The sequence below is a fragment of the Ammodytes marinus genome (genome assembly GCF_949987685.1).
Source record: "Ammodytes marinus genome assembly, chromosome: 7".
NCBI classification, from domain to species: Eukaryota; Metazoa; Chordata; class Actinopteri; order Uranoscopiformes; family Ammodytidae; genus Ammodytes; species Ammodytes marinus.
In genome coordinates this window covers 7,699,775-7,714,518 of record NC_137211.1, presented here as the reverse complement: position 1 = coordinate 7,714,518, position 14,744 = coordinate 7,699,775, and the positions used below count along the sequence as shown (strand labels likewise).

The window sequence follows — 14,744 nt, the reverse complement described above, 5'->3', positions numbered from 1 at the left end:
TCAAACAACAGCCAACAGCGGCACAGTGTGTGTGAGTATGTGTGTGTATGTGTGTGTGTGTGTGTGTTTGTGTGTGTGCATTTGTGTGTGGTTGCACATTCACACAGACACAAGGCAGGCCAATTGTGCCTTTATTTGATATGCAATTATGTTATGTCTTGCCGTGATGCTGATTTTTGTTTCTGTGACCAGCTGCCACTTGTCGCCAAATCTATGGAAATATGATATTTTAAGTTGACCCGAGCTTACATCTAGAAACTATAAAAGCCCAAATATAAAACCTAATTTAAAACAACAGAAACAGACACGTCTGTCTTTTCTTCAATCTTTAATTTATAGATACTAGGTTTTTTTCCCACAATATATTGACAAATATTCAGGAAACATTAAATTATCTTAAACTATAGGCAATTTTCTTCAAATTAATTGTTTTGATCACTGAACCTTAATTTTTAGTATGTAAGTCCCTAGTACAGATACCAGAGGGCACTGTTGCATCCAACATCTCTCTCTCTCTCTCTCACACACACACACGCACGCACGCACGCACGCACGCACACACACACACACACACACACACACACACACACACACACACACACACACACACACACACACACACACACACACACACACACACTTTTAGATGAGGGTGATTGAGAATGATGTTGATCAGATTGATACTTTCGTTGGAAAGACTTTTACATTTCAGGACAGGATATTTAAAAGGTATTGAGTAAGAATGTCCCTACTAAGACCAATTTAATATGAACACATACAAAAAAAATCTATAAACTCAGCAAGTACATTTAAAAGCTTTTCAATCAACTGTAATAATTCCAAGCGTCATTGTTTGCTCATGGTATACATTTGAATACAATTCTGGAAATGGGCTGTGGTGTTCATTTTTGGCCTGAAGACAATGATATAGATTTTGGGTAGGAAGTATCCCCCGTAGAAGGCCAAGACGCTGAATAGTTTGGCAAAGACGAATGCAGCTACGGTGAAAGGGCCTCTGCTGATGAGGTAGACGGTGAAGAAGCTCATCCAGGAGATCATGTAAACCATGAGGCTGAAGGTGACACACTTGGCCTCGTTGTAGTTGGCTGGCAGGTCTTTGCCCATGTAGCTGAAGGAGAAGCAGAGAACGCTGAGCACGGCCATATAAGCCAGCTCGAGGCACGCACCAGGTGAGAGGGTGTTACTGCAATCCCACACTATGCTGTCCACGTAGAAGTCAAAATCCTTGGAGGGCCTGGGAGCGTTGATGGCCACGCGCAGCACCGAAATGACCAAGATGGAGACGGACACCAGGAAAATGGTGATCTCTGGCCCGTGTTTTTTGGCCCACCTGTCGTAGAACGGAGGCAGCTTGGATGCAAATTTGAATATGCAGATGACCTGGAGGGAACGCACGGTGATGCAGGCCAGGCACACAGTGAAGCTGAACATGTATAGAGGCTGCTTGATGATGCAGGCCAGAGGAGTGGGCTGGCCAAAGTGGCACAAAGAGGTCATGGCAGCGGCGGTGAGGGCTGCCAGCATCAGGAGGCAGGTGCGGCCTCCGGCAGACTTGGCTACGGGCGTGTTGAGGTGGAGCAGGAGAACCAGAGCAGAGCCAGAGGTCAGGAGAAGACAGGCGGCCAGGAAGAAGAGCAGGGCCACAGAGAGAGGGTTGTCCCAGGTGAGCAGCAGGACGGTTCTGTTAAAGCACTGCTCGCTCTCCGGGGGAGCCCACTGCTCCTGCAAACAGCGCTGACATGTGGTGGGTTCTGAGGAGGGGAAACAACATATATATATATATAAAGAGATGTGAAAGCTTGGCTGGGTATTTGTCATTCATCATGATCAAAATGCATAGTCTAGATGAGAAAATACACTTGGCACAGTGACTCTTTAGTGTCTCTATGGACAAAGCACGAGCACTCAGCACCACCTGCTGGTCAACATCAAACACAGCAGCCAGAGTGTTGATTCTTTTGGTCGATTAGATTCCAATACAACTAAATACAGACAAATCCTGATGTAGAAAAAAGTGTGACTACAACTACAAAGACATTCATGCACTATAAAGTAATCGTGCTGTCTCTGTGTCCTGTCTGCTAACATCCTTGAAACCCTCTTGCATTTCAATCTGATTTTGGTTTTATTTTGTTCTTTTTTTCTCCCTTCACCCTTTACAACAACCTCCATCACACACTTGACACATGTATGGTGCTGATATCCATATACTTTGATATGGTTTGGGTAAGCTAATGTTTGGCAGTTCTATGAATTAGTTCTACACCTTCCCATTTTTCCTCTGCTTTTAATTTTTTCTTTGTGTCTTTATGTTACCACTTATATTGAGGAATGTAGCAGCGCGGCAGGCCTGGCAGTCGAAGCAGCATTTGTGTTGCCCTGTATGCAGCTGCCTGTGGCCTGTCGGGCAAGGTTGAGAGCAGATGGACAGCGGCACCTGCACACACAGCCAAGAGTTTGACAGTTTAACAAAGATTATATTTAATAAGGTAATCAAAATCTATTTAAGTAAGAACATATATAAGAAACAGAACAAAAAAGCACAGAAACAATTATACATCAGTCCAACTCTCATACAAGGTCCAAATATATATTTTTAGATACATCCAATGTTTCATAGTATTTTGGAATTCACTCAAAATGTATTGCAAAGTAGGTCTTACTGGGCTAGAAACTCCCGTGTGCCACTTGATTTGATCAGCATCAACTGTGAGCGAAATGGGTTGTGGGCTGAAGGAGCCGACCTCTTTGACAGACCAGTTTGTCCCCTTCCAATCCCAGAAAATGATGTCATATCCCATTGGTGGGTCTCCATTGACATCAAAGTACACAGATGTGTTGCCCAGAGAGAATCGCACCTGCTTGAGCCATGGGAGGAGCTGAAGTGGAGAGGAAAATTAAGCATTATTGACCTAACAAAACAAAGTGCGGTACTGAGACATTGCTCTGCTTTGCACAAATACAAGTTTACATCTGCTCACCTCCCATGGATACAGCCTTTTCCTTTGGCACTCCCCAGAATCACAACCAAGTGCTTGGTGCAGAGCGTGAGCAACAGCATACACTGCTGTGTATACATTGAAGGAGGAGGTGAGGTCATATTTTTCCAATGGAAACCTCATCCTAGCGAGGCTGTACAGGTCTGTGGTCTGTAGACAGTCATTGCCCGTACTCAGGCTGACGTTAGAGACTTCCTGGGTGTCACTTTGTTGCATTGCAGCGTCGGTCACCCTTTTCTCAAACTCCTCAAAACCAGACATGGCTGTGTATTTGATGGATATGCCCAGCACTGTGCCTATGGTGTGGATCCCAGGTAACCTTGATATAATAGAAGACGCTGACCAGTCGTCTGTGCCAATCCACACCTTACCTGTCACATTCCGCTCAATGACATACGGGAAGAAGTGCTCGAGCATTGACTTGCTGGCGAAGACCACAATGGTGTCGACTTTGGTTGTCAGTAAGCTTTCCACTATCTGCCTCATGGTCTGTATTGTATCAGCTCGGAATGATGGGATGACTCCCTGGTAGGCGATGCAAATGTGGTCCGGGACTTGCTTGGAGAGGCTCTGCATCCCCTCCAGGCCGTAGGCATTGTCACTGCTTAAGATAGCGATCCAGGTCCAGTTGAAACGATTCAGGAGCTGGATAATGGCCGCCACCTGGTTCTTGTCACTGGGAATTGTGCGGAAAAAGGATGGATAGAGGACCTTGTTGCCAAGCAATTCGTTCGATGCTTCATAGGAGATCTAAAATGAGCCAGATCAAATGAGGAAGGGTTTTATGGTGTATGCACGACTTTTCATTTTATGTCATGGGGAATATGGAATATTTCAAGGCCCACGATTAATAAAACGTTCCAGGGTACTACTTACTTGTGGTATGAGATAGGATCCTAGGAAACTAGCCGGGGTGAAAGAATTGCTGCTGCTGTCTGGCCCAACCACAGCCACTGCCTTTTGACTGTTGTCATAGTCTGGGTTTGGGTCTGGGTCTCCCCTTGTTCCAGGTGTAGAGAGGCTCCTAATCTGCTGCTCCACCAGGTCCACTGCGGTCAAGTAGCTGGCTGGTTCAGAGCAGACGTCGTACAGCTGGTAGCCCAGCTTCACTCCTGGTAAAAGAGCCTGCGGTCCAGTGCTGTTGTTGATTTCTTCCACAGCAAACCTCATTGCTTGTAACAGGTGAAATCCATGTTGGTTGGCTGTACCTCTAGAAAATGTAACAAGTAAAAATGATATAAGGTTACTTTTATAACTAGACAAAGAGTGAGTTGTATTTGATTAGTGGAGTTGGAAGTTTACCACATTGTAAAACTCACTCATTGCACCGACTCAAAGCGGGCAAACCGTCACTTGGTTCATCTGTGTTGTGTAGAGGAAAGAGTCCAGCAATGGAGAAGTTGCCCTGCAGTTGCATCCCGTATCCCACAGAGATGTAATCCAGCTCCCCGCAGGCTATCTGCAGCATCAGCCAGCCTAAGGAAAGTACCAAAGCACCACACATGTCTATACTTTACCTCCACCGCCCACACGGCCACTGTGGAAGATCAGGCCTGTTACTGAGAGTGCTGATCGATGGACTGAGGTTGAGAGGGATGAGAGGGTCACTTTTTGCATCGCTCCGGGGAGTGTCGGTCGATTGAAGCATATTTGCATGTCAGATTTGTTTGCGTGTACTGCAGGTGCACCCCCTCCCCCCCCCCACCAAACACACGGACAGTAAAATAAATTTGCAGACATTTCACAATCCGTGAAAAGTGAGACCGTGTTGTTTCCACTGATCTTTGACAAATGTCATATAACCGTAAACCAGAACAAACACAGAAAGCTTGTGGATCAGTGCTGTTTCAGTGTATCACTGCTGTTTGAAAAATGATTTTGAGCAGTTACTCTTGCCTTTTTCCAGTCATTTATAAAAAATACATCATTTTGACATTAAAATGATGAGTTAACACTTCCAAAATATCAGTAATTCTAAGGTTAATCAAGAATCTGCAAGACTGACACATTTTTATGTAGTTAATAAATGTCCAATGTGCCATGTTTATACATGTAAACAGGGGGGGCATTATGTCTTTTGTTGTAAGGATTGTAATTTTGGTTTTTCATTTATGCCAGTTTTAGCTTGGGACATAATAAGTGATGTCCCTCCATATTGCTACCCTAGAAACAAGGTTAAATGATGTCTGCTTAGAAAAACTTTCATTTGGCAATTTCCATCTCTACTTAACAAAAGTCTAACAAATAGAGTAAGCATGTGCAACACATTTCTAAGCCAATCACAGCACACCTTGCACTTGTCAAAGCAGGGAAAGCAAAGGTGTCATAAATAAAATTGATAACATTAAATGTGAAATGTGTTCCATTTGGTTGAGATAGTTTCAGACCCTGGTAATGTTCTCAGTGACTCATTGGCCCCTGTGCAGGTGTAGCTGGATTTGCATTTTGGTTGATATTTGAGGCTCATTTTGTCAAACACGCCTGTTGTACAAACATACCATTTGCCTGATGGTGACCTACGTCCTGGACACAAACCCATTGTTTTGAAAAGAATCTTGTGCATTTCGTTCACCGCTGTATAATGGAAGCAAATGTAAATTTCCATGTCTGCACAAAGATTTGAGTGAAAATATTTGCCTTGCAAGCTTTCCCATTTTCAACAGATTCGTTTTTTGTAATATAGAATTTTTCTATTATATGTCAACTTGCAGTTGATTGAATTAATGCTTACTTTGTCTTTCATGAAGGTTTCATTAAACAATTATGTCGGAGTAACTACTCATGTTTCTTCTTAGTAACAGCAATAGCTCAGACAGTTAATCAGTGGATTCAGATAAAACATTTAAATAACAATACTTTAGCTGATACAACACAATTCACACCATTGAAGTCTACGTAACAGCTCAATATACAGTACAACATAACCATTACCATAGATGAATAGTTTGAGGAATGGCAATGGCTGGTAATTTATTTGAATTTTTTCACCCCAATAAATACATTTTTGATTTGGATTTTATATGTTTATATGATCTTAATGTTTCAATTCAATTCCATTACATGTTTTATTGTTATTTCTCCAACTTTACTTTGATTGAATTTCCTTGTTCATACACGCAAGAACACATGCACCCACCCACACCCACACCCACACCCACCCACACACACACACACACACACACACACACACACACACACACACACACACACACACACACACACACACACACACACACACACACACACACACACACACACACACACACACACACACACATTTATTCAGTTTTTTGTTTTGTTTAGAAATGTACTCAATACAACCAATATAACCACAGGCTTTATTAGGGATACATGAGACGAAAACATCAGTTTGAACATTTTTAGATGAGGGTGATTTTGAGAATGCTGTTGATCGGATTGATACTTTCGTTGTAAAGACTTTTACATTTCAGAGCAGGATATTTAAAGATCTTGAGTCAGAATGTCCCTGCTAAGACCAATTTAATTAGCCTAGCATTTCCAGACCTGCCACTAGGCGCTGGCAAATTAAATGTGCTGCGCCTCTATCGTTCAAATTATCAGGGTCTGGATTTCCAGGATACAATTTAATATGAACACATACACAAAACATTTCTATAATCTCAGGAAGTAGGGGAGAGTGGGGTAAAGTGAGACACTTTTTACACTTGCTCCCCTCTAAGCAAGCTAAAATGATTTATCAGTAAAATGTACACATTCCCATTAATTCAGGATGTTTCCTAGCAATGGTAATTATCAGAATGTATTCAGGACGAAGGGCAGTGAAAATATGATTGTTTTAAAAAGTTGTCTTGTGTCTCACTTTACCCCAGCTAAGGGGTAAGCTGAAATAGACCAGAGAAATCAAGGGGGGAAACTGATCCACTTACTTTTTCCACTCTGAAACTACCATAGCAACACATGTTGTAACAGTTAGAATCCTGACAGCTAGCTTGAAAACCACATATTCCAGAACTAATGTCGGACTAGTAACAGAATCATGGGGTTTGGTCAACTAAGCACATTTTGTTTCTAACCACTTGAAAGTAACTCTGATCAAATACAACATATCATTCATAATGTTTTAATTAACATTCAAATGACAGATAGAACCAGTTAGATTAAAACACAGTTTGGGGGTCAGAACACAGGAACCTTTAGTGCCAGCTAGTGTCTGGGGACCAGAGCAAAGGACAATCAGAACCAGTTGGAACAGTCTGGGACTCAGAACACAGGACTAGGCCCGCCTGTCATTTTCCATCTTTTGAGTATTTGATTAATATTTTTCTGCATTTGTTTTATTGGTCTCATTCATTAGAGTCCATTGATGTTAAAGGTCATTCTCCTGTTCCCCACATACATACCTGCCAAACCATGCCCTTGCTGACACCCCTTGAACCATTCAACCCCCACCTCTGGCCCGCATTGTCTTTCGTCTTAACCAAACTAGTCTCCTTGCTATCTTTAATATAATGGATTTATTAAAAGAGGGCACAGACACTGTCTCACTTTACCCCACAGCATTTTTCTCGCTTAACCCCACCGCCATAATTTGAGAAAAAACTACCTCTCTTAGCAATTCAGGCTAATCTTCAGTTATCATCATCACATGGTTTCACATGTTGGTAGTTAATCAACATGTATGATGGAAGTTTTTCTACTTGAATCAATTTGCTTTGGCACAACAGTTGATTAAGTTGACAGCAAGAAAAAGTACTTTTACATGCAAAAAAAATATTTTTGTGAAAACAACAGCACTATGAGGTACTCTCCTTCATGGCTAAGGTTAAATGGGAGGGGCTTGAAAACATAATGCTCACATGACCAAAAATGTGTTCCGTTGCCTATATACAGGGGGTGTATCACATTACCCGATGTCTCACATTACCTCGTTCTCCCCTACATTTAAAAGTGAAACCTGTGTTCATTACACTTCAACACTTTTACATCAACTGTAATAATTCCAAGCGTCATTGTTTGCTCATGGTATACATTTGAATACAATTCTGGAAATGGGCTGTGGTGTTCATTTGCGGACTGAAGACAATGATATAGATTTTGGGTAGGAAGTATCCCCCGTAGAAGGCCAAGACGCTGAATAGTTTGGCAAAGACGAATGCAGCTACGGTGAAAGGGCCTCTGCTGATGAGGTAGATGGTGAAGAAGCTCATCCAGGAGATCATGTAAACCATGAGGCTGAAGGTGACACACTTGGCCTCGTTGTAGTTGGCTGGCAGGTCTTTGCCCATGTAGCTGAAGGAGAAGCAGAGAACGCTGAGCACGGCCATATAAGCCAGCTCGAGGCACGCACCAGGTGAGAGGGTGTTACTGCAATCCCACACTATGCTGTCCACGTAGAAGTCAAAATCCTTGGAGGGCCTGGGAGCGTTGATGGCCACGCGCAGCACCGAAATGACCAAGATGGAGACGGACACCAGGAAAATGGTGATCTCTGGCCCGTGTTTTTTGGCCCACCTGTCGTAGAACGGAGGCAGCTTGGATGCAAATTTGAATATGCAGATGACCTGGAGGGAACGCACGGTGATGCAGGCCAGGCACACAGTGAAGCTGAACATGTATAGAGGCTGCTTGATGAAGCAGGCCAGAGGAGTGGGCTGGCCAAAGTGGCACAAAGAGGTCATGGCAGCGGCGGTGAGGGCTGCCAGCATCAGGAGGCAGGTGCGGCCTCCGGCAGACTTGGCTACGGGCGTGTTGAGGTGGAGCAGGAGAACCAGAGCAGAGCCAGAGGTCAGGAGAAGACAGGCGGCCAGGAAGAAGAGCAGGGCCACAGAGAGAGGGTTGTCCCAGGTGAGCAGCAGGACGGTTCTGTTAAAGCACTGCTCGCTCTCCGGGGGAGCCCACTGCTCCTGCAAACAGCGCTGACATGTGGTGGGTTCTGAGGAGGGGAAACAACATATATATAAAGAGATGTGAACGCTTGGCTGGGTATTTGTCATTCATCATGATCAAAATGTATAGTCTAGATGAGAAAATACACTTGGCACAGTGACTCTTTAGTGCACGGGTGTCCAAACTACGGCCCGCGGGCCAACTGCGGCCCGTGGCCCGCTTTGTATTGGCCCGCGGCCGATTTAAAAAATATAATGTAATATGGCCCTTTTAATTTTTAAATAATTTAAATGCACTCATTATATTACAGAGAAATATGTCCCATAAAAGAAAAAGAGCAACAAGCCCATCCCAGAGGACCCTGCATAATATTTTATTTTAAATTAATATCATTATGGAAAATCTATGTGTCCTTCTCCAATAGCTTCTAATTCATCTGACACAGTGTCTCCATTTTTTTTTCATACAAAATTCTTCAGATTTAGCCTCTTAATTTCCCTCTCAAAGTGCACCAGATTCATGCATTTCACTTTAAAAACTTTAAACAATCTCCCGGGGGGGCATACCCCCGGACCCCCCTAGGATGGTCGGGACCTCGGCTGGATACTATTTTCACCCTGCTGGACATTGGACGCAAAGGCAGAAGACACTGGGTGTATCATTGGCATATAAACAAGAGGGGAAATGTGTCTGTTTAATGTGCAAGGAAAGTGTTGCCGTGAAGCAGCTACATGTCCTGATAAATGTGTTATTTTTGCAAAGTGGCCCGGCCCTTCGTAGATTTTTCTGTATGTGGCCCTCAGTGAAAAAAGTTTGGACACCCCTGCTTTAGTGTCTCTATGGACAAAGCACGAGCACTCAGCACCACCTGCTGGTCAACATCAAACACAGCAGCCAGAGTGTTGATTCTTTTGGTCGATTAGATTCCAATACAACTAAATACAGACGAATCCTGATGTAGAAAAAAGTGTGACTACAACTACAAAGACATTCATGCACTATAAAGTGATCGTGCTGTCTCTGTGTCCTGTCTGCTAACATCCTTGAAACCCTCTTGCATTTCAATCTGATTTTGGTTTTATTTTGTTCTTTTTTTCTCCCTTCACCCTACAGGGGTGTCAAACATACGGCCCGCGGGCCGGATCCGGCCCGCGAGATGATTTAATCTGGCCCGCGACTTGTAGAGCACACATTTATGAGCATTTCAAAAAAAAAAGTAAGTCTCTAGCCCATTCCTGTGAGGAGATATGAATTTTTAAAGAAATAACCAAAATGCTCACTCCAGCCGCTAGGGGGCAGCCAAAATTTAAAAAAGCACATTTTAGCAACGTGGGAAATGGTAAATGGCAATCTTGCTTCACCGCTATTAATGTTTCCTCCAGTGCTTTATGGCAAAGTCCATGGTAAAAACCAAAAAAAAAAAAATATATATATATATTTTTAGTGCTGAACAATTAATGTACTAGCAAGCGCGATGTGTCCGCGGCTCTGCACGCGCGAAACGAGCAGGAGCATGCTAGTGTAGGCCTACAAGATTTATTTCCTAATTTTCCATGCTGCTTTATTTTTATGTTTTAAATTGGGAAAAACGAATTCCAAAACAACCAATAACCTCTGTATTTAAAAATAAATCAAAACAGTAGAAGTTGCACTTTTATTTAATTTAATTTTGTACTGACTGCATGTTTGCACAAAATGTGTCCCTGTACGTATAGTAAACAAAATTGGACAACTGTAACGTCAGTGCCTGTTGTATTTGTGTATTCAAATAAACAGTTGTTTATTTCATTAGTGCGTATATTGGCATCTTTGAGCAAAATACCCCCAAAATTTTTGCTGCGGCGCTGCGCGCCGCATCTCCTATTCCCATGGCCAGCAGCAACCTTTACTAAGACATTTCCTGGGGGGTACAGAGATCCCTTGTGATCCATGATAATGTAGGTTACAAATGTAGGCTGAGTGATAAAGCATATTACTGAAAAACAAAGCTAGAGATTTGGAGTTGACATATGTACGTTATTTTGCCATTATTTTACTGGTCCGGCCCACTTGAGATCAGAGAGGCTGTATGTGGCCCTCGAACCAAAATGAGTTTGACACCCCTGCTTTACAACAACCTCCATCACACACTTGACACATGTATGGTGCTGATATCCATATACTTTGATATGGTTTGGGTAAGCTAATGTTTGGCAGTTCTATGAATTAGTTCTACAGTACACCTTCCCATTTTTCCTCTGCTTTTAATTTTTTCTTTGTGTCTTTATGTTACCACTTATATTGAGGAATGTAGCAGCGCGGCAGGCCTGGCAGTCGAAGCAGCATTTGTGTTGCCCTGTATGCAGCTGCCTGTGGCCTGTCGGGCAAGGTTGAGAGCAGATGGACAGCGGCACCTGCACACACAGCCAAGAGTTTGACAGTTTAACAAAGATTATATTTAATAAGGTAATCAAAATCTATTTAAGTAAGAACATATATAAGAAACAGAACAAAAAAGCACAGAAACAATCATACATCGGTCCAAATCTCATACAAGGTCCAAATATATATTTTTAGATACATCCAATGTTTCATAGTATTTTGGAGTTCACTCAAAATGTATTGCAAAGTAGGTCTTACTGGGCTAGAAACTCCCGTGTGCCACTTGATTTGATCAGCATCAACTGTGAGCGAAATGGGTTGTGGGCTGAAGGAGCCGACCTCTTTGACAGACCAGTTCGTCCCCTTCCAATCCCAGAAAATTATGTCATATCCCATTGGTGGGTCTCCATTGACATCAAAGTACACAGGGGTGTTGCCCAGAGAGAATCGCACCTGCTTGAGCCATAGGAGGAGCTGAAGTGGAGAGGAAAACATTATTGACCTAACAAAACAAAGTGCGGTACTGAGACATTGCTCTGCTTTGCACAAATACAAGTTTACATCTGCTCACCTCCCATGGATACAGCCTTTTCCTTTGGCACTCCCCAGAATCACAACCAAGTGCTTGGTGCAGAGCGTGAGCAACAGCATACACTGCTGTGTATACATTGAAGGAGGAGGTGAGGTCATATTTTTCCAATGGAAACCTCATCCTAGCGAGGCTGTACAGGTCTGTGGTCTGTAGACAGTCATTGCCCGTACTCAGGCTGACGTTAGAAACTTCCTGGGTGTCACTTTGTTGCATTGCAGCGTCGGTCACCCTTTTCTCAAACTCCTCAAAACCAGACATGGCTGCGTATTTGATGGAAATGCCCAGCACTGTGCCTATGGTGTGGATCCCAGGTAACCTTGATATAATAGAAGACGCTGACCAGCCCTCTGTGCCAATCCACACCTTACCTGTCACATTCCGCTCAATGACATACGGGAAGAAGTGCTTGAGCATTGACTTGCTGGCGAAGACCACAATGGTGTCGACTTTGGTTGTCAGTAAGCTTTCCACTATCTGCCTCATGGTCTGTATTGTATCAGCTCGGAATGATGGGATGACTCCCTGGTAGGCGATGCAAATGTGGTCCGGGACTTGCTTGGAGAGGCTCTGCATCCCCTCCAGGCCGTAGGCATTGTCACTGCTTAAGATAGCGATCCAGGTCCAGTTGAAACGATTCAGGAGCTGGATAATGGCCCCCACCTGGTTCTTGTCACTGGGAATTGTGCGGAAAAAGGCTGGATAGAGGACCTTGTTGCCAAGCAATTCGTTCGATGCTTCATAGGAGATCTAAAATGAGCCAGATCAAATGAGGAAGGGTTTTATGGTGTATGCACAACTTTTCATTTTATGTCATGGGGAATATGGAATATTTCAAGGCCCACGATTAATAAAACGTTCCAGGGTACTACTTACTTGTGGTATGAGATAGGATCCTAGGAAACTAGCCGGGGTGAAAGAATTGCTGCTGCTGTCTGGCCCAACCACAGCCACTGCCTTTTGACTGTTGTCATAGTCTGGGTTTGGGTCTGGGTCTCCCCTTGTTCCAGGTGTAGAGAGGCTCCTAATCTGCTGCTCCACCAGGTCCACTGCGGTCAAGTAGCTGGCTGGTTCAGAGCAGACGTCGTACAGCTGGTAGCCCAGCTTCACTCCTGGTAAAAGAGCCTGAGGTCCAGTGCTGTTGTTGATTTCTTCCACAGCAAACCTCATTGCTTGTAACTGGTGAAATCCATGTTGGCTGGCTGTACCTCTAGAAAATGTAACAAGTAAAAATGATATAAGGTTACTTTTATAACTAGACAAAGAGTGAGTTCCATTAGTGGAGTTGGAAGTTTACCGCATTGTAAAACTCACTCATTGCACCGACTCAAAGCGGGCAAACCGTCACTTGGTTCATCTGTGTTGTGTAGAGGAAAGAGTCCAGCAATGGAGAAGTTGCCCTGCAGTTGCATCCCGTATCCCACAGAGATGTAATCCAGCTCCCCGCAGGCTATCTGCAGCATCAGCCAGCCTAAGGAAAGTACCAAAGCACCACACATGTCTATACTCTACCTCCACCGCCCACACGGCCACTGTGGAAGATCAGGCCTGTTACTGAGTGTGCGGATCGATGGACTGAGGTTGAGAGGGATGAGAGGGTCACTTTTTGCATCTCTCCGGGGAGTGTCGGTCGATTGAAGCATATTTGCATGTCAGATTTGTTTGCGTGTACTGCAGGTGCACCCCCTCCCCCTCCCCCCCCCACCAAACACACGGACAGTAAAATAAATTTGCAGACATTTCACAATCCGTGAAAAGTGAGACCGTGTTGTTTCCACTGATCTTTGACAAATGTCATATAACCGTAAACCAGAACAAACACAGAAAGCTTGTGGATCAGTGCTGTTTCAGTGTATCACTGCTGTTTGAAAAATGATTTTGAGCAGTTACTCTTGCCTTTTTCCAGTCATTTGTAAAAAAAATACATCATTCTGACATTAAAATGATGAGTTAGCACTTCCAAAATATCAGTAATTCTAAGGTTAATCAAGAATCTGCAAGACTGACACATTTTTATGTAGTTAATAAATGTCCAATGTGCCATGTTTATACATGTAAACAGAGGGGGCACTATGTCTTTTGTTGTAAGGATTGTAATTTTGGTTTTTCATTTATGCCTTAAGTTTAGCTTGGGACATATTAATAAGTGATGTCCCTCCATATTTGTTACCCTTGCTGCTAAATATTTTTTTGTAAGAAACAAGGCTAAATGCTGTCTGCTTAGAAAAACTTTAATTTTGCAATTTCCATCTCCACTTAACAAAGGTCTAACAAATAGAGTAAGCATGTGCAACACATTTCTAAGCCAATTACTTTTTTTCACAGCACACCTTGCAATTGTCAAAGCAAGGAAAGCAAAGGTGTCATAAATAAAATTGATAATTAAATGTGAAATGTGTTCCATTTAGTTGAGATAGTTTCAGACCCTGGTGATGTTCTCAGTGATTCACTGGCAAGGCTTACTGGAATAAATGTTGTTAGTTGTGTTTTTGCTGCTATAGATTTAAAATGTCTGGCATGAAAAAGGCCTGTGCAGGTGTAGCTGGATTTGCATTTTGGTTGATATTTGAGGCTCATTTTGTTAAACATGCTTGGTGTACAAACATACCATTTGCCTGATGGTGACCCACGTCCTGGACACAAACCCATTGTTTTGAAAAGAATCTTGTGCATTTCGTAAACTGCGGTATTATGGAAGCAAATATACATTTCCATGTCTGCACAAAGATTTAAGTGAAAATATTTGCCTTGCAAGTTTTCTTTATTTTCAACAGATTATTTTTTTTGTAATTTAGAATATTTCTATTATAAATGAATGCTTACTTTGTCTTTCATAAGGGCTTAATTAAACAATTGTGTCAGATTAACTACTCATGTTTCTTCTGAGTAACAGAGCAATAGCTGAG

The 14,744-nt window shown here is 43.0% G+C and overlaps 2 protein-coding genes across 2 annotated transcripts; both read right to left on the bottom strand.

Annotated features, from left to right (window-relative positions):
- Positions 1-846: 846 nt before the first annotated feature.
- On the bottom strand, positions 847-4,637 carry tas1r1 (taste receptor, type 1, member 1; the record flags this gene model as incomplete). Its single annotated transcript, XM_080031698.1, has 7 exons — positions 847-1,772; positions 2,338-2,458; positions 2,685-2,900; positions 3,003-3,770; positions 3,897-4,230; positions 4,340-4,496; positions 4,538-4,637. 7 exons carry the CDS (start codon positions 4,635-4,637, stop codon positions 847-849), a joined length of 2,622 nt encoding a protein of 873 aa, XP_079887824.1.
- A 3,371-nt stretch (positions 4,638-8,008) lies between these two features.
- On the bottom strand, positions 8,009-13,481 carry LOC307253587 (taste receptor type 1 member 1-like; the record flags this gene model as incomplete). The annotated part of the gene is made up of 7 exons (XM_080031697.1): positions 8,009-8,934; positions 11,161-11,281; positions 11,508-11,723; positions 11,821-12,588; positions 12,715-13,048; positions 13,153-13,309; positions 13,394-13,481. 7 exons carry the CDS (start codon positions 13,479-13,481, stop codon positions 8,009-8,011), a joined length of 2,610 nt encoding a protein of 869 aa, XP_079887823.1.
- Between the last annotated feature and the right edge of the window lie 1,263 nt (positions 13,482-14,744).